The sequence below is a fragment of the Narcine bancroftii genome, chromosome 1 (genome assembly GCF_036971445.1).
Source record: "Narcine bancroftii isolate sNarBan1 chromosome 1, sNarBan1.hap1, whole genome shotgun sequence".
In the NCBI taxonomy this organism is placed as follows: Eukaryota; Metazoa; Chordata; class Chondrichthyes; order Torpediniformes; family Narcinidae; genus Narcine; species Narcine bancroftii.
Genome location: NC_091469.1, coordinates 12,123,241 through 12,146,162, shown reverse-complemented (window position 1 = coordinate 12,146,162; position 22,922 = coordinate 12,123,241). Strand labels below are relative to the sequence as shown.

The 22,922-nt window shown below is 38.1% G+C and overlaps 1 protein-coding gene across 8 annotated transcripts in view; it reads right to left on the bottom strand.

Annotated features, from left to right (window-relative positions):
- ric1 (RIC1 homolog, RAB6A GEF complex partner 1) overlaps positions 1 to 22,922 on the bottom strand; it is a 197,324-nt gene that overhangs the window by 113,322 nt on the left and 61,080 nt on the right. For 5 of the 8 annotated variants that reach the window (XM_069920737.1, XM_069920754.1, XM_069920745.1 and 2 more), the window contains exon 3: positions 4,370 to 4,449. The exons of 1 other annotated variant lie outside the window; for it this stretch is intronic. In XM_069920737.1, the coding sequence (XP_069776838.1) occupies positions 4,370 to 4,449 (80 nt within the window). Of the gene's footprint in view, positions 1 to 4,369; positions 4,450 to 17,165; positions 17,260 to 22,922 lie in introns of all 8 variants that reach the window. 2 more of the 8 variants (XM_069920771.1, XM_069920782.1) reach the window with 2 other exon arrangements.

The window sequence follows — 22,922 nt, the reverse complement described above, 5'->3', positions numbered from 1 at the left end:
TTTTAAAGAGGAAAGATTTTTGTGAATATATTAAGAGTCAGACGGAAATATTTTGTGAGAACAATCTTCCTTCTATTGACAATAGTTTTTTTTAAATATCGGATGTGCTTAAAGCTTACTTGAGGGTCAAATTATTTTTTATACTAAAAATCTTGAGAGAGAATATGCAAGAGATTTAGAAGGCCTAGAGAAGGATATAATAAAATTGGCAAAAGAATATCAGCTATCAGGAACACAAGAAAAATATAGATTAGAGAACAAAAAGTTACAATACACTACAAACATAGAGAACAGAAAAAAAAACTATTAAAAACTGAACAAAAATATTAATATCTAGGAGAATGGACACACAAAGTGTTAACTTGGCAGGTTACAGCAGAGGAGTCGTCCAGAATGACAAATGAAATAGAAACAGAAGCTGATACAACATATAATCAAAAAGAAATAAAAAATACATTTAGACAATACTACATGAACCTCTACAAATCAGAATTAGTAGGAGATGAAAACGAAATGGAAGAATTTTTTAAAATGTTGAACTTCCTACACTAGAAAAGAGAGAAAAAGATGACTTAGATGCACATTTTACAAGGGAAGAAATAGAGAAAACTTTTAGGTACTCTACCAGCTAATAAGTCCCTGGGGGAAGATGGGTTACCTCCCGAGTTCTATAAACAATTTAAAGATTTGTGAATGTCTCTTTTGATGGATGTGTTGGATCAGAAGGTGGAGACCCAAACCCTCCCGGAAACTTTTTCAACTGCTATAATTATTGTTTCTGAAAAAAGATAGGGACCCTTTAAAAACTTCATCATACAGACTAATGTCACTTCTGAATGCAGTCTATAAAATTCTTGCAAAGGCACCTGCCAACAGACTGGGTGAGTATTTACCAAAATTAATACATCCAGATCAAGTGGGATTTGTTGAAGGAAAACACTCTTCAAATAGTCTAGGTAGATATAATACATATGACAAAATCAAGGTTAAATCCAAACATAACTATTTCTTTACATGCAGAAAAAGCATTTGACCAACTAGAATGGTCTTTGTTATATAAAACGTAAAAAAAATTTGGCGTAGGTAGAAAATTTATAACATGGATAAAAACTCTTTATCATAAGCCACAAGCTAAAATTATAACATAACCAAATGTCATCTATTTTCCTTGAGTAGATAGAGTAGATCGAGTAGACAGAGGTGTCCTCTATCTTCAGCACTATTTATCCTAGCTACTGAGCCACTGGCAGAAATTATTAGAAGAGATTCACATATTAAGGATAGGAAGAACATAAAATTAGTTTATTTGCTGATGATGTGTTAGCTGAATCATTGATAAGATTACTGTAATGGATAAATATTGGGAGAATTTGGGAAAATTTAGAGTAGGTTACAAACATACACACATTTTAAAACAGATCTTATTTGAAATACTGAAGAATTCATATTCAGTAACAATGCAGGATCTTTGGAAACTTTTATGCACATTTCACAGTAGGTGCTAATTGAAATGATGTCATGAAATGAATGTCCATTGGAGGAACAAACTGGCTGTGAAAAAGTAGTTGCAGTGTGCTCACAGAAAGGTCACTCCTAGGTTTTGTTTATCTAAGACAACAGCTTGACCAAGGAGAATAACTCCTGTTGTTTGCTGAAGAAGGTGGGGGTTTTGCAATTGAGAGTCACATGGGCTTTCTGGCAGTCTCAGTTGGAGAGAGAGAGAGAAAGAGAGAGAGAGAGAGAGAGAGAGAGAGAGAAGACAAGTTAACAAGCTCTCTCAGCTTGTGTGTGTGACACTGAAAGCGGCTGAATAGTGCAAGCCAGGAAGAACTGACTGGAAACAGAAAGTTCCAGAGCAGTGGATGGCTGGAAGTGCTAACTGTCTGATGTTTCTCTTGGGATAAGAGGAACAAAAAGGAACTCTGTGGTAGCCTGAAGAAAGAAGTTACCATCTGAACAATCCTGATGAGGCAAGTTTCATCAGCGCGATCCTTGAGGTGACTAATGGTGGTACCTCAGTTGTGGAAATCCGGGAACAACAAATCTCTCTCTGCAAACCCTACAAGAACCTTCCTGAGCAGTAAACATTTACCTTTCGAGCACCAAAGCCTGGTGAACTTTATACATGTTAAATTCTGTGCACAGTATAAGAATTGCCTGCATCCAGAGAACTTGGAAGAAGGAGAAGTGCGATTGAACTGTGAACCAAAGAACTTTTCTTAAATTTACACACACATTACATACACGTGTGGTTAGAATAGGAAGGGGGTTAATTTGGGTTAGTTAAGTATAGAGATAAGTTAAAGTTTGATTCTATTTTCATGTTTAAAGATAATTAAAACAACTTTTATTTAAGTAACTACTTGTCTTGGTGAATGTCTATTGCTGCTGGGTTTTGGGGTCCTTTGGGCTTCTAACATTACAACAATACTAGAAAAATATAGAAGCATATTAGAATATAAAATAAATATTGATAAAAGTGAAATAATGCCGTTGCAGAATTTTGATTATGAAAGATATCAAAAAGACAGTACTTTTAAATGGAAGAACGATAGAATTAAATATTTAGGAATAATAACAGATAATAATTTATGGAACTTAATAAGCTTAATTATACCCCTCCATTAGAAAAAATAGAAAAAGATTTACAGAAATGGAAAGATCTGTCGATTACACTAATAGGAAGGGTAAGTTGTATAAAAATTAAGGTAATGCCAAGACTACAGTGTCTCTTTCAATCGTGCCTATTGTACTGACTAAAAATTTATTCAAATTATTACATAATTTTTTAAGACAATTCCTATGGAATAACAAAGTACCAAGAATTGCACTGGAAAAGTTAACATGGGACGATAAATTTGGAGGACTTAGACATCCGGATTTTAAGAAATATTATCTATCAGCACAATCAAGATTTCTGTCATCTTTATTTATAATCCCCTTTCTTGGATTCGAATGGGAAAAATTCAATAAAAGAGGAGGTAAAGAAGGACTTTATTTATAAGTGGTATGTTGTTAAGTCAATAACAAAAAAAATGGATAATCCTATGATTAGAATATGACAAGAAATAAATGAATGCATTGGGAAAAAAGCAGGTATATCACTGAGGACACAATTATGTAAAAATGTACTACTGCCTATGAACCTGGGTTACAAAATATTGAATTTATGGTATGACAAAGGAATAAAATATGTTGATGATTGTTATATGGAAGGATCTCATGTCTTTTGAACAATTAAGAAATAAGTATGGAGTAGCTAACAGGACATTCTTTTTCTTTCTCCAGTTAAGATCATTCTTAAGAGAAAGATGGGGACCAGACTTGGCCCCACCTGAAATTATTGAGATGGAACAAATGATTTGGCTAGGGAACACACCTATATTTATATCAAAGATTACTTTGCTCTCAAAAATGCAAGTCCAAAACCAGGTTTACAGAGATCGAGAGAGAGACGGGAGTTCGATTTAGGAGTTGCAATAAGTGAAGGATGCTGGTCTGATTGGTGTTTGGATAGCATGATGTCAATTATAAATGCAAGATATGGATTACTACAATATAATTTTTTACACCAATTATACTTCACACCACAGAAATTACATAAATCAAAATCGGATATATTGGAGATGTGTTTTAGATGTGGAATAGAAATAAGAACGTTTGTACATGTTGTGTGGTCATGTGTGAAGGTAAGACCTTTCTGGCAGGATATTACTGAAATACTAACAAGGATAACAGCGGTGGCCTTCGCAAACAACCTGGAGCTTTATCTTTTGGGCAACTTTATTGAAATAAGTAATAAACTAACTAAATTCCAAATTGAATTTGATAAAACAGCTTTAGCTGTGGCGAAGAAATGTATTGTGATTACTTGGAAATCCAACTCCCCTCTACAGATAACACGATGGAAGATAGAGTTGTATACCTATGGAAAAAAATCACATATAATCTAAAGAACAAATATGACATATTTATAAAAATATGGCAACCATATTTGGACTACATAGGGGCCCAAATATAATTTAAAAAGTACTACTATAATAAAAATATAAGTGACCTCCCCAATGAAAACTTTCTTTTTTAAAACCCAACTCTCAGCCCTGACAGTAAACTGATTTAGACTGTGAAGGGGGTGGGAGGGAAGGGGTTCTTGTGTTTTTTGTTTTATTTTGTAAGGAAAAAGTTCTAAATTTTTTATTTGAAAATGGAAATTTTTGATCTGTATATTTATGAAAAAAAAACAACATAAAATATTCCAAACAAAAACCAAACTTGTAGTCTTGAAATCACAGATGATCCTCTCTGATCAAGGTCAAAATAATGTCAACTAAAGAACACAACCATTTCAAAATTAAAAGTTTAAACTCACTTGGGATACACCGGTTCATACAAGTATTTCTCTTGTCCTGAATAGACAATGTCAAAGAGCAAGATGTATCCATTTTTAGTCTGAAAGAAACAAAAATCAAAATTACAATACATCATTTAAAAATCTTCATTAAGGTTGTCTTTTTTAAACAAGAGAAGCATTTTGTCATTGATACCATGCTTTAAAAGAAACAAAAATTAAGTGTTTCAGGAAGATTGTTTTAATATTTCCCAAACTTAGATATGTACTGAGATTACATGGAGATACAAATTAATGAAGATGTTAGGCATACTTCTGATTCCTCAGCAAATATCTCTCAGCATACCAAAGGTAGCTGAAGTAGACAATTACTTGAACTGTGTTTTCATGAACCAAGTTTTTTGAGTGAGGGTAAAACATATATAGTACTCAGTCATCATGAATAAAAAAAAATGGGGACAGCAGATCAGTGTCAACAAGTGCCAAGGATTGAGGCAAAAATTGTGAAGAACTCAAAGGAAAATAAAAGTAAGACGGATGACTCTACAATAGATTTAGAAAAGAAAAAAAAGAAAAATAAATAGACATGGATACTATATGATGAGGTTGAGAGGAATAGCCAAAATAGCAGGGAAAAAGATACAATAAAATTTAAGTTACTTGAGAAAAGACTGGCAAACATTTTAAAGGTCGTCATGAACTTCAGTAGTGATAGAAAAACACATTTTCCACATAAGACTGATTGAATGCTCCATGTTTCAATTTGTCTGTGAAACTAGATAAAATATATAATGCATTGGAAAAGGCAAGCATCCGGAGGAGTCACGCGATGGAGTAGTGGCCGGACGGTGAACTCCAGCCCTCTCCAGAAAAGTCGGGAAAAACAAGAGAAAACACAAAGGCACAGAAATAAAAGTTACAGAAAAGTGAGTATAAAGGTGGAAAGAAGATGGCGACAAAAAAAGAAAAGTCGAAAGCAACGGTAAGAAGAGAGGAAGAGAAGACAAAGGAGGGAAAAGGTGAAGGCCTTACCTGTCCGAAGAGGCCCGCTGCGGAGAGAGAAACCCGCTCCCTCAGGTCGGTAAATAATGGACTACAAAAATGGCTCGCAGAGCCGAACAAAAGTGCGCAACCGCGCATGCGCGAAGTTTCGCGCATGCGCGATGCGAATGAAAAAAAACACACCGACGGGAGGGGGGACCAGCTGGGGAGTCGATCTCCACAGCCGGCAACGACAGCTGCAGAACACCTGCAGCAAGAAGAGACCACAGAAGACAATAGAAACAAGATAGAAGAGGAGGAAAGGGCACCAAAGAAACAACAGATGGTCAACCCAGAGGAAGAAGAAGAGGAAGAGTATGGTGAAATAGAAGAAGAAAAGAGAGGCAAGGTAAAGGATATACTTGCTCTTATTAGAGGATACATGGAATCATTTAAAGAATGGCAAACACAGGAATTTAAGGATTTAAGAAAAAGAATAAACAACACAGAGGAGAAAATAATTAAAATGGAGATGACCTTAACAGAAATGGGAAAAAAAATGGACAAGATGGAAGAGCGGGCAGTAGCAGCAGAAATGGAGGTAGAAGACTTAAAAAAGAAATTGGAGAAATCTAATAAAAAAACTAAAGAGACACAAGAACTACTAGCTCAAAAAATAGATACAATGGAAAACCATAACAGAAGAAATAACATAAAGATAGTGGGCCTTAAGGAAGATGAAGAAGGCAAGAATATGAGGGAGTTTATAAAAGAGTGGATCCCTAAGACCCTAGGATGTCCAGAACTACAGCATGAAATGGAAATAGAAAGGGCACATAGAGTATTGGCCTCTAAACCACAACCACAACAAAAACCAAGATCTATTGTAGTAAAATTCCTAAGATATACTACAAGAGAAAAGGTACTGGAGAAGACAATGGAAAAAGTAAGAGAGGGCAACAAACCACTGGAGTATAAAGGGCAAAAAATCTTCATTTATCCAGATATAAGTTTTGAACTCCTAAAGAAGAGAAAAGAGTTCAATACAGCAAAGGCGATTTTATGGAAGAAAGGGTATAAATTTATACTAAAGCATCCAGCGGTATTGAAAATATTTATTCCAGGACAACAAAACAGACTATTCGCGGATCCAGAAGAAGCACGAAAATTTGCAGAACAATTACAAAAATAGACTGAGGGAGGAAGACGGGTAATGAGAGTTAAAATGATCACGACTGATATGTATGTGGGTAAAGACAAAAATAGACTGAGGGATGAAGACGGGTAATGAGAGTAAAAATGATCACGATTGATATGTATGCAGGTAAAGAGGTATAAGAGTGAATAGAGACAATGAGCATACATGAATGTATCTGTACTTAGAGGAAAATATGGATAGTATAGACAAGAATTAATAAGGGAAGGTAATGGAATAGAGAGAATAAGGAGGGAATTAAAAGAGGGACCTTTGTGACATATGAAAAGTGAAATCTTTTCTGGGGGAGGCGGGGTGGGGGGAAATAGCGGTCACTGCAAAATCAGTTGACGCTTGCGAGTGGATTCGCAAATCCAAATGGAGAGGGGAGATGTGGTTGTCCGACAAGGGATAAAGGACAACTCAGGAGGTGAAGGGGAGATTGGGGATAAATAAGATAGAAATAGGAGAATAAGGAAAATGTTAGATGTTGTAGGAATGTTGTCTTATAAAGAGTTGAAAATAAGAAAACAGAAATGGAAAAGGAGGAAAGGTAATGATGGAAAAACGGAAAGAGAAGATAAACAAAATATAAAAGGGCTACGCTGAACTATATGTCTTTAAATATTAATGGAATACATAACCAAATTAAAAGGAAGAAACTACCAAATTTAAATGAATAAATGTATTCCATTAGAAAAAATAACATATTGGTTAAGAAATAACATTGAAATATTCGAACAAGTATAGGAGCCTTACATTAAATACAATAGCGAAAACCTACCGGGGACAAACATTACCTAAGTTGATGGAAGGAGAAGGAAAGAAAAGAATGGACTCAGTAGAATTTCTGGTGTAATTTTGTTGAATGACAACATTGTCTGACTGGCTTAATGCAACCTAGATTGTATACCTAAAATGGATGAGAGGGGGGGGTGGGGGGGTGGTTTGGGAGGAAAGGGGGGGGGGGGGGAGAAAAAGTCACTGTATATGTGTGAAAAGAAATAGTGTATATCATGGCTAATGTGATTTATGGTGTGAAAAATAAAAAAATTTAAAAAAAAAAAAAAAAAAAAAAGAAAAGGCAAGCATCCTTCCAGTATTTAAAAAAAAATGGATGATACAGTGGAACGCAAACCCAGGTATAATGCGATCAGCCACTGGACCCCTTTTTTTCCTCTTTCCTGAATTGAAATTGTTTTCAGATCAAAATGGAATGCACCATGAGAAGACAAAAAATCTTTTTCAGTGAAAGATAAGCTTTACGCACTTGACGCAATTAAGAATAAAAGTCAAACCTAAGTTGCACGTGACCTCAGCATACCTGAATCAACACTTCGTGGCTGGAAATCTTGGGAAGATAAGTTACATGCGTTGCTTTGGAAAGCTGAAGATGAGGTGGGACTAAAGGCCAAACTAAAGGTATGAAGAGAGCCAAAGATGTCAGCCTCAATGACTCCCTGAATGAGTGGTTCGTTCAAGCACTCTTAGAAGGCCTTCTAATTTCCGGGACTATTCTCAAAGCTCAAGCAGAGAAACTTGACCAGCTGAACAACAGAGAAATCTCTTAGTTCAAAGCTAATAATGGATGGCTAAACTGGTTTAAAACCAGTCATGGGATTTCTCAAGTGTTAGTGTCTGGAGAAATTCACTCAATCGACATTGCTGCTGCCAGCGAATACCCAGCAGAAGTAAAAATTCTCTTAGAAGAAGCTGGTTACATCAAAGAACAAGCATCTTTGGCTTGGCTTCGCGGATGAAGATTTATGGAGGGGTAAATGTCCACGTCAGCTGCAGGCTCGTTTGTGGCTGACAAGTCTGATGCGGGACAGGCAGACACGGTTGCAGCGGTTGCAGGGGAAAATTGGTTGGTTGGGGTTGGGTGTTGGGTTTTTCCTCCTTTGTCTTTTGTCAGTGAGGTGGGCTCTGCAGTCTTCTTCAAAGGAGGTTGCTTCCCGCCAAACTGTGAGGTGCCAAGATGCACAGTTTGAGGCGATATCAGCCCACTGGCGGTGGTCAATGTGGCAGGCACCACGAGATTTCTTTAGGCAGTCCTTGTACCTCTTCTTTGGTGCACCTCTGACACGATGGCCAGTGGAGAGCTCGCCATATAACACGATCTTGGGGAGGCGATGGTCCTCCATTCTGGAGACGTGACCTACCCAGCGCAGTTGGATCTTCAACAGCGTGGATTCGATGCTGTCGGCCTCAGCCATCTCGAGTACTTCGATGTTAGGGATGAAGTCGCTCCAATGAATGTTGAGGATGGAGCGGAGACAACGCTGGTGGAAGCGTTTTAGGAGCCGTAGGTGATGCCGGTAGTATGACTGTGATGAAACAGGCCTCTGCTACAAGATGATCCCAGAGCGCACACTGTCTAGCAAAGATGATGCCCATCAATGTGAGGGGTTCAAACAATGCAAAGATCGCGTGACATTGTTGTTTTATGTTAACAAGACTGGAACACATAAGTTAAAATGCTCTTGATTTCCAAATTTCACTTGCCCAGCTGTTTCTACCATGTCAACATGAAGTTGTTACCACTCAAGTGCATACCTAGTAGCAATGCTTGGATGACTGGTGTCATCTTTGAGCACTGGTTTTACATAACTTTTGTCCCTGCTGTCCACGTTCATTTGTGTAAGCAAAAGCTAGAACCCACAGGTCTTCTTTTGATTTACAACTGTCCTGCCCACCTACTAACCTATTAAGCCGTGACAGAAAGATCAGAGTTTCTTACCTCCCAAAGAACACTACATCTAAGATCCAGTCCCTAGATCAGGGGATCATCTCCGTGTTTAAGCAGAATTACAGGTGTGAATTAATTCGTAGAATTGAAAATGAATCAACAGCACTGGAAGATTAACTGAAAAGCATTCAAGTTACAGAAGTTTTCCACATAGGTGGGAAGGGTTGGGCAGTAGTCAGCTCCTCACATGTGGAAAAGTGTTAGGAGAAGGGTTTGGGTGCAGCCTTTTCATCATGAACATCCACCAAGGAAGATGAAAATGACGATGAGCAAGAATTCTACAGCTTCGCAGATGAAGAGGTGGGTGAGGCGCACAGGTTGTTTCAAATCAAGGATTTTCACCAGTGGTACTCTGCCGATGATGAACGCTTAACATATGAGCATCTAATGGACTCCAAGATCATCCGTAACATTGCTATAGCACCAGTTCCTGAACTACAATAGGATGACAATTAGAAACGTCCACCCCAACACCCGAAAGTGTCTGAAGCCATTGAGTACCTCGAGACTAGCCTACGTTGGGTGGAGACCCAGGATGTAGAACACATAAAAATTCTCCAGCTCAGAAGCATTTTGGATTTCGCTCGCTACTAGTGACTTGCTGCGTTCGCAACAAACACTCGATTGCTTTTTTAAGAAATAAGATGACTATTTTTAGAATGTTGGATTCCGCAAACTTTGGGGGTAACTGAATTTCACGAAGATATTGAGATTGAAAGAGCACATCAAGCATTACGACCTAAGCCACAGCCAGATCAGAAGCTACGTTCGATTCTGGTCAAGTGAGGGAGAAGATCTCGGAGCTGGCTGTGAAGCAAGCAAAAGAGAGACAATCGCCATTGATTTATAATGATAATAAGATTTTCTTTTACCTTGATATAAGTTTTGATTTATTGAAAAAAATGAAAGAATTTAATGCTGTTAAAAATGTGCTATGGATAAATGGTTACACTTTTGTTTTAAGGTACCGAGCAGTGTTAAAAGTTTTTGTTCCTGAGGGTAAAAGTAGATGTTTTTACGGAACCCAATGAAGCTAAAGTGTTTGCAGATTCGTTGCCTGAGAAAATGAGACGAGAACTGGGAGATATTTGAAGAGAGAGAGGAAGTGGAAAGATTGCAGTTGGGGATGTATAATGAAATGATACAAGTTTTAGGAGGAGAGAGAATATTAGAGAGGACAGTTTCTACCCAATAGATCTGTGTAAAAAAATGAATTGACCATTGTAAGTTTTGAGTAGATTTGAGGCATAAGAGATAGTAAAATTTTGGGGGAGTTAGGTGAGAGTATGAGCCTGGACTCCGCGGAACCTAATGGGTGGGTGTGACTTTCGATCACAACTCCGATAGATCAAGGTATAAAAACACACTTTTAATAACGTACACCTTGGTGGGCGGGAGGGGGGGGGAGGTAGGGTTCATGTTTTCTTTGTTTCCTTTCTTTTTTTCTCTTTAATACACCTAAATTTAATCATTGTCTTATGAAATGTTTCATTAGTATTTTGGAAGTAGGAGGAGTGGAGATGGAAAGTTTGACAATTATTGGATTTTATGAGAGTTGAGATGGCTGATAAATTGAATTTTATTAGTATTAATATTAATGAGATTCAGAATTAAATAAAGCAGAAAAATGTTAGTTTATATGAAAAAATTAAATAGACATAGCTTTTTTTTTACTGGAAACACATTTGATGGAAAAAGAACATCAAAAAATAAAAAGAGATTGGGTAGGAACAGTAATAGCATCATCCTGCAATTCTAAGGCTAGAGGTATTGCAATATTAAGTAATAAAAATTTACCAGTTAAAATATTGGATATTAATATAGATGTAGTGGGGAAATACATTATGGTGAATTGTCAGATTTATTTGGAACAATAGACCTTAATGAATGTATATGCACCAAATGTAGATGATGAAATAAGAAAGAGGATTACAAATAGAGGTATTGTACATGTGCTCTTTATGGTTTTGAAAACGCTGTTTAGCACAACCCCGCTTTTTTCGCAATCCAATTTATTTGGATGGGAATTATCATGTTATAAAGGGGTTCCACTGTATTAAAGGTTACGATGATTCATGTATCTGGATCAGATCTTGATGCGATTTTTGATTTTGAGTTTCCCTTCTGCAACTCATTTCAAATCATCTGCTCTCTCTCCCAGTTCTATTTGCCCTAAACAATGAAAACTGAAGATTCAAATGGAATGCATGATGCCCCATTAGTGCTTAGAATAAGGGCTCATCCTCGATGAAGAAAAGGTTCATTAATTCAATCAGTTGCTTGAAAACCAATCCCACCCATCCAAAATCCAGATAAGTACTGAGATAATGTGCAGAGAGATTAAATGGCGGTTGAGGTATATTTAACTTTTCAGCAAAAAACTGATGGCATACAATTATAACCACAAACTCTTCATTAACCAAGTTTCTCAAATGTCTAAGAACTAAAAGTATTTTGTACTAAATCATCACACGCTTTGATAAAATAGATAGATTTACCAAGGAGAATTAAGGTTACAGTTTTGACAGCTTATAGTATGCAACTCTCTATGGCAAGTCAAAATCGCTCTTCATGTACCAAGAGCAAAATTTCCAATTACTTGAATAACTCTGAACATGAGATAAGAATCAATGTGGCACCCACTGTACCTCAAGACACAAAAGTGCTGAAGAAACTCAGCAGGCACACTCCATTAACGAAGGGCTCATGCCCAAAAGGCTGGTTGTGTGTGTTTGCTATCTAAAGAATGCTGAGTGACCTGCTGAATTTCTCCAGCATTTTTATGTATTGAACTACAATCACAATGTCTGCAGACTTTGTTTCACTCCACTGTACCTTAGATATACATGCAACATCAACTTTGAAAAGAGTCTGTTTGGTAAAATCTAAAATATCTCAGAAAACTTCAAGCTTACAAACATTTCACAATTTATTGCACATCACCACTCACATATCTTGTGCAATATTCTATTTTGGAATGAATGTTTTTCTTTTGTTTGAAATATCAGTTTGTTAAATTACAGTACTTTTTAAATAATATTTTTATTGATTTTAATAAAGAATTTATACAAACAAAAGTACAATTCAGTAAAATGATATAAACCATTACACAGAATAAATAACAATCCATATAACACTAACATACATAAATTGTAAATCATAACTGTAATTATTTTCTTTATAAACTATTTTAAATCTTATTTAAAGCCTTAACAATTGACTATCTCAATTATACAATATTCCAATTATATTTAAATTATCTCAAAATATGAACTAAATTCAACACTCCAAAGTACATCCTTAATAATGTATCAAAACATAATAGTCAAAAAAAAACAATACGGGGGGAAAAGAAACAGAAGAAGAAAATTATCATTTATTTTCAATGTATAAATTTTCCCTTATTTTAAAAAAGGGAATTTACAATTCTCTACCCTTTTCTTCTCCTTCTATATTTACAATTCTCAATTAAACAATTATCTATTATATTTTCAAAGGAAAAAAAATTCTTTAAAACAAAACCCTTACCTCTAAACAAGGTTATCTCAAAAAAAAAGGATACATGGGCATCAAGTGACACCACCCAGGAACCAGACAGCACAGCACCAAACACCCTAATTCTTTAGGCTGTGATAATATTCCATAAATGGGCCCCACATCTTAAGGAAATTAGTAGTGTATCTAATTTTTTTATAAACTTAGGTAAGACATGGTATCATTCAGCCATTGAATATGTGTAGGTAGAGTATTGCCTTTCTATTTAATCAAGATTGCCTGTCTAGCTATCAAAGAAGTGAAGGATAAAATTCAATTTTGAGTTGGGTTCAGTAAAACAACATCATCTTAAAAAATCCAAATAAAGCAGTTAAGGGGCAGGGTTCTACTTTGACCTTAAAAATCACTGATGAAGTTTGAAAGATATCTTTCCAATTTTTTTCTAACGAGGGTAAGCCCAGAATGTATGAATCAATGAAGCAAAAAAAAATTTGCATTTGTCACATAAAGGATTAAAATCTGAATAAAAACTAAACTCTATGAACCACCTTAAATTGCAACAATGTTGTGTGCAAAAGGAGGTTGTATTAATCAGATTACAAATAGAATCTGAAAGTGATAAACTCAAATCCTGTTCCCAATTATTCTTGATCTTAACTATTGAGACTATTCTTAGATCCAACAAATTGATATAAATAATTGATATTGAGCCTTTATGAGAAAGCTGAAAATCAAAAAGTAAATCAAGAATATTTGTCTCAAGAATTTGGAGAAAGTCAGGAATCTTTGATTGAACAAAATGTTTAACTTGTAGATATCTTTAAACAAATGAGAATTCGATGTTAAATTTTACCACCAATTGATCAAAGGAAGTAAAACTATTTTGAATAAAAGATCTTTAAAACATTTAATACCTAATCTAATCCAGTCCTTAAAAAAAGTACATAATAAAGGTTGGAAAAAATGGTTAGATATAATAGGGCTAGCAAGAGAAAAACTCTGAAATCCAAAAAAAACTTACTGAATTGTGCCCATTCTCAAACTATTTGATTTTGAGCTACACCTGAGGCGTAAGATCACCAACTGCCAAATGCTTCTGGACGCAGTAGCTTTGTCGCAGCATTTACTCCTTGAGTATTATTCCATCAGTATTCTGTTCAGTGTGGGTATCTCCGCTGTATTCACGATGGTGAGACAAGTGACTGTCGCGGTGAAAAAGTTCCTCGTGAATCATTTCACTGAGCTGCTGAGCGGATATCTTCTTCAGGAGACAGTCAATGCATTTAAAAAGAGTCAATATCCAAAGTTTGCTGGTGTCATCGATGGCAAGCATATTCACATCTTTGTCCCACACGATGATCCATCTTCCTACTACAATCGCAAAGGGTGGCCCTCCATTCTTCAGTACCCTGTTGTCAACCACAACTGCAGTAAGGATGATGAATCCATTAATATTGGTTGTCCTCACTTCATAATATAAGCCTTATGTCACTCTATGCATTGTCCTTTTGTGTTTCCAGTTTCACAGATGTGTATGTGGGTTGGCCTGGTCACACCCATGATGCAGAGGGGTCAGCTGCCGTGGGTTGGTGGGGGGGGATACAATTGAGTGGGAGGGAGATTGACAGCTGGTGTGGGGGGGAGACTTGTTTGCTATTCCCCCTCAGCTTAAAAGGTGCTGGAGGCACCTTTGGACCACTAATCACACCTGGGTCCTAGGAGGGCTACCCAGGTGCTGCAGTTTAAAAGCACCTAGTCACTTCAGTATCTTGTCAAAGAAACTTGCCCCCTCTTTCAGGTTGCCACAAAGAGTTATTTTTTTCCCCAATTCAGGAAAAACGCGATAACCAGCCAAAGCCTCTTGTAATTGACTACAAGGGTTTAGAATAGACAGAACTCTTGTCATGGGGTCTTGCAGCAGGTCTGCAAAACTTGCAGTTTTTAACACCAACTGATGCAGTAAAATTAACAGTCCTCTCTCTGCAAAACCACATGACCCCTCTTAGAATAGCAATCTTTAACCAGCAATTTTTCTGGCACCAGTCTTAATAGAAAAAGATTAATCAGTTTCTGAGCCTGGACATCTGTTCAAACATGCTATTCCTTTAAAGACAATAGTCCATTTCAATTCTACAACAGTCCAATTAACACCTACTTGTGAAATCTCCACAGGCACTCTTCATGGTTTCTGAAAAGTCACTGTAGGCTTGAAGTCCACACTTAGGCATAGCTCTTGCATATTAAATGATATGTCTTTTATGGAATGTCAATGTCTGCTGTGGAATGTAAACCAACACCTAAACCCCTACAATCTAACCTGACCCTTAAGATATATTTTATTCCATAATTGTATTAACTTATTTCATAACAGGACTGTTTCTGACGCCTTGTACTATGAGTGATCCATTCCTTTTCATTGCTTTGCCCAAAAGTTTCCAAAAGTGTTGGAGTGGAAATCCCTGCACATTTGATCAGGGATCTAGCCTATCCACTCAAAAAAAGGCTTGATGAAGGGGTTCACGCGATATCATATCATTAATCACCAGAAGTGCAGATTCAACTATGAGCTAAGCTCCATGCAAATAGTTATGGAAAATGCATTTGAACGTCTCAAAGCTAACTGGAGGTGCCTGTCCAAATGAATAGATATTAATAACGACTTTGTGTCAGAGGTTGTTGTTGCCTCCTATATCTTGCATAACATGTAATAGTAACAAAGTAAACTTCCGGGAAGAGTGGAAGAGAGTTGAATCAGATCTCCCTCTGCCAGAAAGGGTTCCTTACAAGGGTCCGACAGGCCAGAGTCGCCAAGCTATACGTGAGGTATTATGACCATTCTGTGTGGACGTGAAGACAACTGAGGCATATCACCTAAATGTCAATAAAATTTTATTGCGCATCTTAGAACATAGAGCAATGACAACTTCTTAAAAGTCTAAGTATAAAGTTTTGAATAACCATAGAAACATAGAAAATAGGTGTAGGAGTAGGCCATTTGGCCCTTCAAGCCTACACCGCCATTCATTATGATCATGGCTGATCAGTACCCGGTTCCTGCTTTCTCCCCATACCTCCTAATTCCCTTGACCACAAGGGCCAAATCTAACCTACACTTAAATATTGACAGGGAACCGGCCTCAACTACTTCCTGTGGCAAAGAATTCCACACATTTACCACTCTCTGAGAGAAGAAAATTTTCCTCATCTCAGTCCTAAAAAACTTCCCCCTTATCCTTAATCTATGGCCCCTGATTCTGGTTTTTCCCAGCATTGGAAACAACCTTCCTGCGTCTAGTCTGTCTAAACCCTTAAGAATTTTATAATTTTATAAGATCCCCCCCTCAATCTTCTAAATTCCAGAGAAAACAAGCCTAGTCAATCCAACCTTTCTTCATATCCAAGTCCCTCCATCCCCGGTATCAGCCTAGTGAACCTTCTCTGCACCCCCTCCAAGGCAAGGATATCCTTCCTCAGATAAGGCGACCTACGTGTTAACATCGGCATAAAATGTCAATAAAAGCAGTGCATCTTTAATTTCTGGAATTAACATTTTACATAAAAGTCAGGTAAACACAGTGTTTGCATCTTGCAAATTCCTGAAGTTTGTGTGAACATTTAAAAGTAATGAACACACTATAATACAACTTTAAATTCTAAAAGTTTGTAGTGCACATGTACAATTCAAGAATAAAGAATGTTAGCATTTTGAACTGCACACCAAGGATTAAAACTATGAATAAATATAAACATTCTGACTTTGGAAATAAACATCTGATTATCTGGCAGATCATGTGCAACTTTTTTGCTGGACATTCTCATCCCTCATCCTCTTCCTCAGAAAATGGATGCAAGATGAGGGGAAAGGGTAAATGAAGGAGTTATCTGACGAACCCTCGTCATCACCTGTAATGGGTGTGTCCTTTTTGAGGGGCTTATGGTGGTGGGTATGTAGATGAGGTTTACAGGGGCAGGACAAGTGGTGGGGTTTTGGTGGGGGCAGGCTGTGGAAGGCGTTAGGATGAAGGGGAATTGTATGGGGATGGCTGGTGGTGGTGAGCGTATGGATGGCTATTGAATGAGACATATAGCTGCAGGGAGGAGGAAGCTGGTTGGAGGGAGGATGCAGGAGGCTGAATGGTGGAGGGCCAAGGCTGGATGCGGGCAATTACATCAATTGATGAAGCCAGGTTCCTCATCACACTTATCTGGGCCTTCATCTCCTGCTGAATCTAACTGGTGCTCCTGCCTATCAGCATTACATTCCTAACTCTCCGCCTGCAACTGCACCTGCATCAGCCCCTCCACCATCTCTGCCTGCCTCCACCTACACTCGCATTTTTTTTCCTGGTCCACCAGGCCTATATCATGTAGAGGAGCCCCCTGAGTTCTGTTTTCACCTGCTACCTTTTTGTGGGCTTCCTCCGCTTCTTCCTCCCTTTGGTTCCTGGTTAGCAATGCAACATAATATGAGATTTAGATGCCACTTCATGTCTATGGACTCAAAGAGAAAAGCAATAATGAACAGAAGAAATACAATTCTTACCAGCCTCTGGTGCAGCAGCAGATGAGGTCCCTTTTTTCTGAACAGTTGAGGTCTGCTGGGTGGCTGAGGTACTGGCAGTGCATGAAGTAGAGTGAGAGATTGTGGTCCATGGCGGGGGTGGGGGGGTGGGGAACTGCCAGTGGGGAAGATGAGGAACCAGGAGTAGTTGGGGGATCTGGGGCAAGATGAGGTACACGGGGCATCTGGTTCCTCCACCTCCTCCTCCTCTGGTTGCAAATTGGGTTCAGGAGATTGTGCAGCAGCCCCCTCACCAGGCTGAAGGATGGGTAACAAGGAGAGTGGCTCAGCTTGTTTGCTGAGATTTTATATGCCAGGTCAAAATAAGGCCTGTCCAAACAGTCCTTCCCACTCCTCCCGTTGTGGTCCATAACCTGATGAAACCTCCTTCGAAATGTCTTCATCTTATTTATGACCTGGGACTTGCCCCTATTAAACCCCATTGCCCTAAGCTTGAACGCTACTCACTCATAAAACTGGCCATCTTTAATAATGACCATTAAATCATATCCTACAGCCCCCTCTAACCGCAGTGAGGGGAGCTCTACCACCTCCTTAACCCCCAGTTTGCAGCCATAATTCAAAGTTATTTTTAAAATCTAAACTTTTTATACTACACACTGAATTTTTAAGCTGCAATCTTTTTAAATCAACATGCTGTTAAATGTGCTCACGCAAAAACGTGTCATTTTTGTCCCAGGACACAACTTGTCCTTTTCAAATTGAGTTAATCAGCACCCCAGCGTCAGCTGACGTTGGGGATGTGAGTAGGGGTTGAGGCCGTCAATCCCCGGCGTGATTTGATGGCAGTGTGCCGATTGATTCGTTTTCACGCTGGACCCTTAATTGGTAGATTGCCAGTGTGAAAGGGGCTATAGTTTCAGCAGGTTAGCAACTCATTTAGAAATGCCTGCTGATATTCCTGGCATATCCTTTTTACATTCTTTATGGAATCAACATTCAAATGTATTGACAGAGCACATACATGACATCACATACAACCCTGAGTTTCTTTTTCCTGTAGACCAAGCAGAATTAATATTTAATGGTAGTGTAAGCCGTACTCAAGAAAAAGATACATATACAAGAGAAACGTAAACAAAGAATTGTAAACAAATTGACTGCAAATATAGAGTAAAAAAATTCAGCATTTATATATTCAATGCAAAGCAAGAGTCCTTAAAGGAGTCTCTGAGTCTGTTGTTTATGAGTCTGATGGTGGAGGGTAGCAACTGTTCCTGAACTTGGTGGTGTGAGTCTTGTGGCCCATCTACCTCTTTCCTGATGGCAGCAGCGAGAACAGAGCATGTCGTGAGTGGTATGGATCCTTGATGATTGCTGGTGCTCTCCAATGGCAGCATTCTACATAGATTTTATTGTTGGTAGAGAGAGATTTGTCTGTGGTGTACTGGGCTGTGTCCACTACTTTTTACAGGGCTTTCTGCTCAGATGTCCATGCCTCCATACCAGCCATCATGCATTCAGTCATCACAATTTCCACTACACATCCATAGATGTTTGATAAAGTTTCCAATGTCCTACTGAACCTCTGCTAACTCCTGAGGAAGTAGAGGCACTAACATGTTTTATTCATGATGGCATTGATATGTTGGGATCAGGACAGGTCGTCCAAGATGGTGACTGCAGGAATTTAAATTTGCTCACCACCTCCACCTCCGATTCCCCCAGAACACCTTTCATTCTCCCTTCCTGAAGTTTACAATCAGCTCCTTGGTTTTTGAGACATTGAGTGAGAGGTTGTTGTTAGTACACAATTTAGAACAAGTTTTCAATCTCCCTCCTGCATGCTGACTCATCGCACCTACTACTGTGGCATTGTCAGCAAAACTTGTCAATGGTGTTGTTTTTAACTGAGCCACACAGTCATAGGTGAAAAGTGAGTAGAACAGAGGGTCAAGAATGCAGCCATGTGGTGCTCCAGCACTGATGGAGGTGAGGAAACCAGGATCCAATTATACAGTGGGGTATTGAGACCCAGGTCTTGGAGTTTGCTGATCATGTTTGAGAGGATAATGGTATTGAATGCCTAATTATAGTCAATAAACAGCATCCTGATGCATACATGTTTGTTGTCCATGTGATCCAGGATTTTGTATCGATGGCATCTGCCATACCTCTTGCTACGGTAGGCAGATTAAAATGGATTCATGTTGCTGCTCGGACAGGAGTGATATGCTTCAACACCAGCCTCTCAAAATACTTCATCATTGTGGTTGTGAGTACCATTGATCAATAGTCATTTAGGTGGGTTACCACACTGTAGAGGTCAGACCTTCCCCAGAATAGATCCCAATGATCCACAAATTTGAACCCCTGCCTCTGGCACCAATTCTTCACCACACATTCATATGCCAAACTTCCTGTTCCTACCCTCTCTGGTGTATGGCACAGGCAGCAATCCTAAGATCACCACTCCTGAGATCCTGCTTTTTAATTTCTTTCATAACTCCCAATATTCCCTCTTCAGGACCTTATCCCTACTCCTATCTATGTCATTAGTTCCCATGTGGACTACGACATCCAGCTGCTCACCCTCTCCCTCTAGAATGCTATGAACTCAGAGATGGCCCTGATCCTGGCACCTGGGTGGCAACATACCATCAGCAGCCTCTATCTTGTTCATAGAACCTCCTTGTCTAACCAACAAGTCCCCAATCACTATCTCTCTCCTCTTCCTCTCTTTCCCTTCTGAGCCGGGGGCCCAGCCTCTATGCTGGAGATGTGATCATCTCAACTTGTTCCTGGTTGGTTCCCTCCACCCCCATAGTATCTAAAACAGTATACTTATTGAGGGGAATGGCTACAGGGTGCTCTGCTCTTTCTGCCTCTTCCTCTTCCCTCTTCTGACAGTCACCCAGTTACCTGTCTCCTAACCTTTAGGGGTGACTGCCTCCCTGAATCTCCTGTGTGTCATTATATTCTGGAACATGCAAGGCTGAATCTTGATTAACCTGTGGCACCAGGTTGAACACCAGGTCCCCAGCTGTTCAGGAATATGCAAGGCCAACTAGGCTTCAAGTATCTTGTCATGTTAGGGAGGGAGAAAAGAGAGAAAATGTCACTATGTATATTTGTTGAAACACATTTGTACATATGGTTGATGATATGGTTCATAGTGCAATAAATAAAAAGTATCTTGTCATGTCAAAATCCTACACAAAGGTTAAAACTCGGTCATTTATTTGACTTTCCGAATGAATTTAAAAGCTATGGTCTGACACAACTGAATGGTATCTCAAAAGGAAATTAGTCTATCACATTGGTGTTATCTGAAGTTTTTTATGTAGGCAAGTTAAAGGTCAGAGAAAATGAGATAACACTTGTACAACAAACAAGTTGGCTGGTGACCTAACTGTGCTTTCCCTGCCCTTTATTAACAATTCATATTTTTCTGCATCAACAATCAGTTGTGTCATGCGTAACCTCATGTTTATTGTATTTCTCATAGTTCTGGAGCATAGCTTTTCCCATGTTTCATTCTTTATCTTTATGTTTAGATCTTGTTCCCATTTTTGTTTGGGTTTACAGCTTGTTTCCTCATTCTCTTTCTCTTGCAGTTTAATGTACAAGTTTGTTATAAATCTTTTAATTATCATTGTGTCTGTAATCACATATTCAAAGCTGCTTCCTTCTGGTAACCTCAGCCTGCTTCCCAATTTGCCCTTCAAGTAGATTTTCAGTTGGTAGTATGCAAACATTGTACCGTGAGTTATACTATATTTGTCCTTCATTTGTTCAAAAGATAATTTATTTCCCGAAAAACAATTTTCTATTCTTTTGATCCCTTTTCTCTCCCATTCTCTAAAGGAAAGATTATCTATTGTAAAAGGGATTAGTTGATTTTGCGTCAATATTAGTTTTGGTAGTTGATAATTTGTTTTATTCCTTTCTACGTGAATCTTCTTCCAAATATTGAGCAGATGGTGCAGTACTTTTCATCCCACTTATATAGTATATGTTCAGGTACCTTCTCCCTTATTTTATCTAGCTCTAATCTGGTCCAATCTGGTTTTTCCCTTGTTTGATAAAAATCTGATAGGTATCTTAATTGTGCTGCTCTATAATAATTGGTTACACAGGCTATACACCACGCCCCAAAAGTTAAATAAATGGGACCCAACAGTATCAGACAGATGTTTTTGCTGTAAGGAGGAAACGGGAACAACAGTACATGCAATTTGGGCATGTGAGAAAGTGGAAAAGTTTTGGGAAGATCTAAACCAAGTATTAAATAAAATCACAAAAAGCAATGTACCAAAAAAATCGAGAGATCTTTCTTTTAAGTAATATAAGAAGTAAAGAACTGGGTTCGATATGGATAGAGCACAAAAAAGATTTATTATGATAGCCTTAGCTGTAGCAAAAAAATGTATTATGTCAACCTGGAAATTAGAATAGAAGATAGCCTGAGAATACAGCAATGGTTCATAGAAATGAATAAATGTATTCCATTGGAAAAAAATAACAATTTAAGAAATAACATCACAGTATTCGAACAAATTTGGGAACCGTACATGGAACACCACAGAGAAATCCTACCGCGGACCTCCACCACCTAAAATGACAGAAGGAGAAGATGAAATGAACTGACCCAGTATGTAAAAGTAGAAGACACAAATTTCTTGTTTATTTTCATTGTGTGATGACATTGTTTAATGGGTTTAATGTATCATATAGGTTGAACGTTGAGTGAGTGGGGGGGGGGGGTGAAGGAGGGAGGAAAGGGAGGGGGGAAAAAGGGGAGAAAATGACACTGTGTATATTCAAGAGGGAAATGTTTGTGTATTTTGGTCAGTATGGTTCATAGTGTGAAAAATAAAAAAAATAACAAAAAACAATCAGTTGTGCATCCAAATGTTAGAATCTAGTGACTTAACCACTAACATTGCCTTAATTAACTCCATATGCTGAGTGCACTGGCAATGCTATGGCCATTCATCCTAACAATAATCTGTAGTGCTGAGGCCACATGCTTCATATTGTAAGGTAAAACATCATGAGATGGGAATGTGTAAGGAGTTACCCTGCCCTGTACAGGGCTGTAACAAGATGTGAATGCATCCTTGTACTTACAAGATAAGAGAGACATTGATGGATTGAGAGGCAGGAAGCTAGCAGGGAAAGGATAGCAACAGTTTTAGTCATTGGACAAGTAATGATATGATGATGTTCTAAGCATGTATCCAAGGGTATAAAAAAATCACCATTTTGCTGATAACGGCAGAATGCATTCTCCGACTAACATGGTTAGTCGCAAGTGTTACAATCCGGTAATAAAGAACAAAGAACCCTGATTTCGACTCAGCCTGGTGTTTGTCTCACTCATTCATGAACAAAGCAGACCTAACAATATCTACAGAGCATGAAAACAGAACTAGCTGCAGTGAAACACAAAAGTCTGCAGATGCTGTGAAGGTAGTTAAAAACACAAAAATGTGAAGGAACTCAGCAGGTCCATAGGAGGTAAAGATATATAACCAACATTTCAGGCCTGAGCATTTCTTCAAACAAAACTAGCTGCTTTGTTCTGGGTATTACTCCAAAACTATACTTAAAATGACAAAAAGTACTC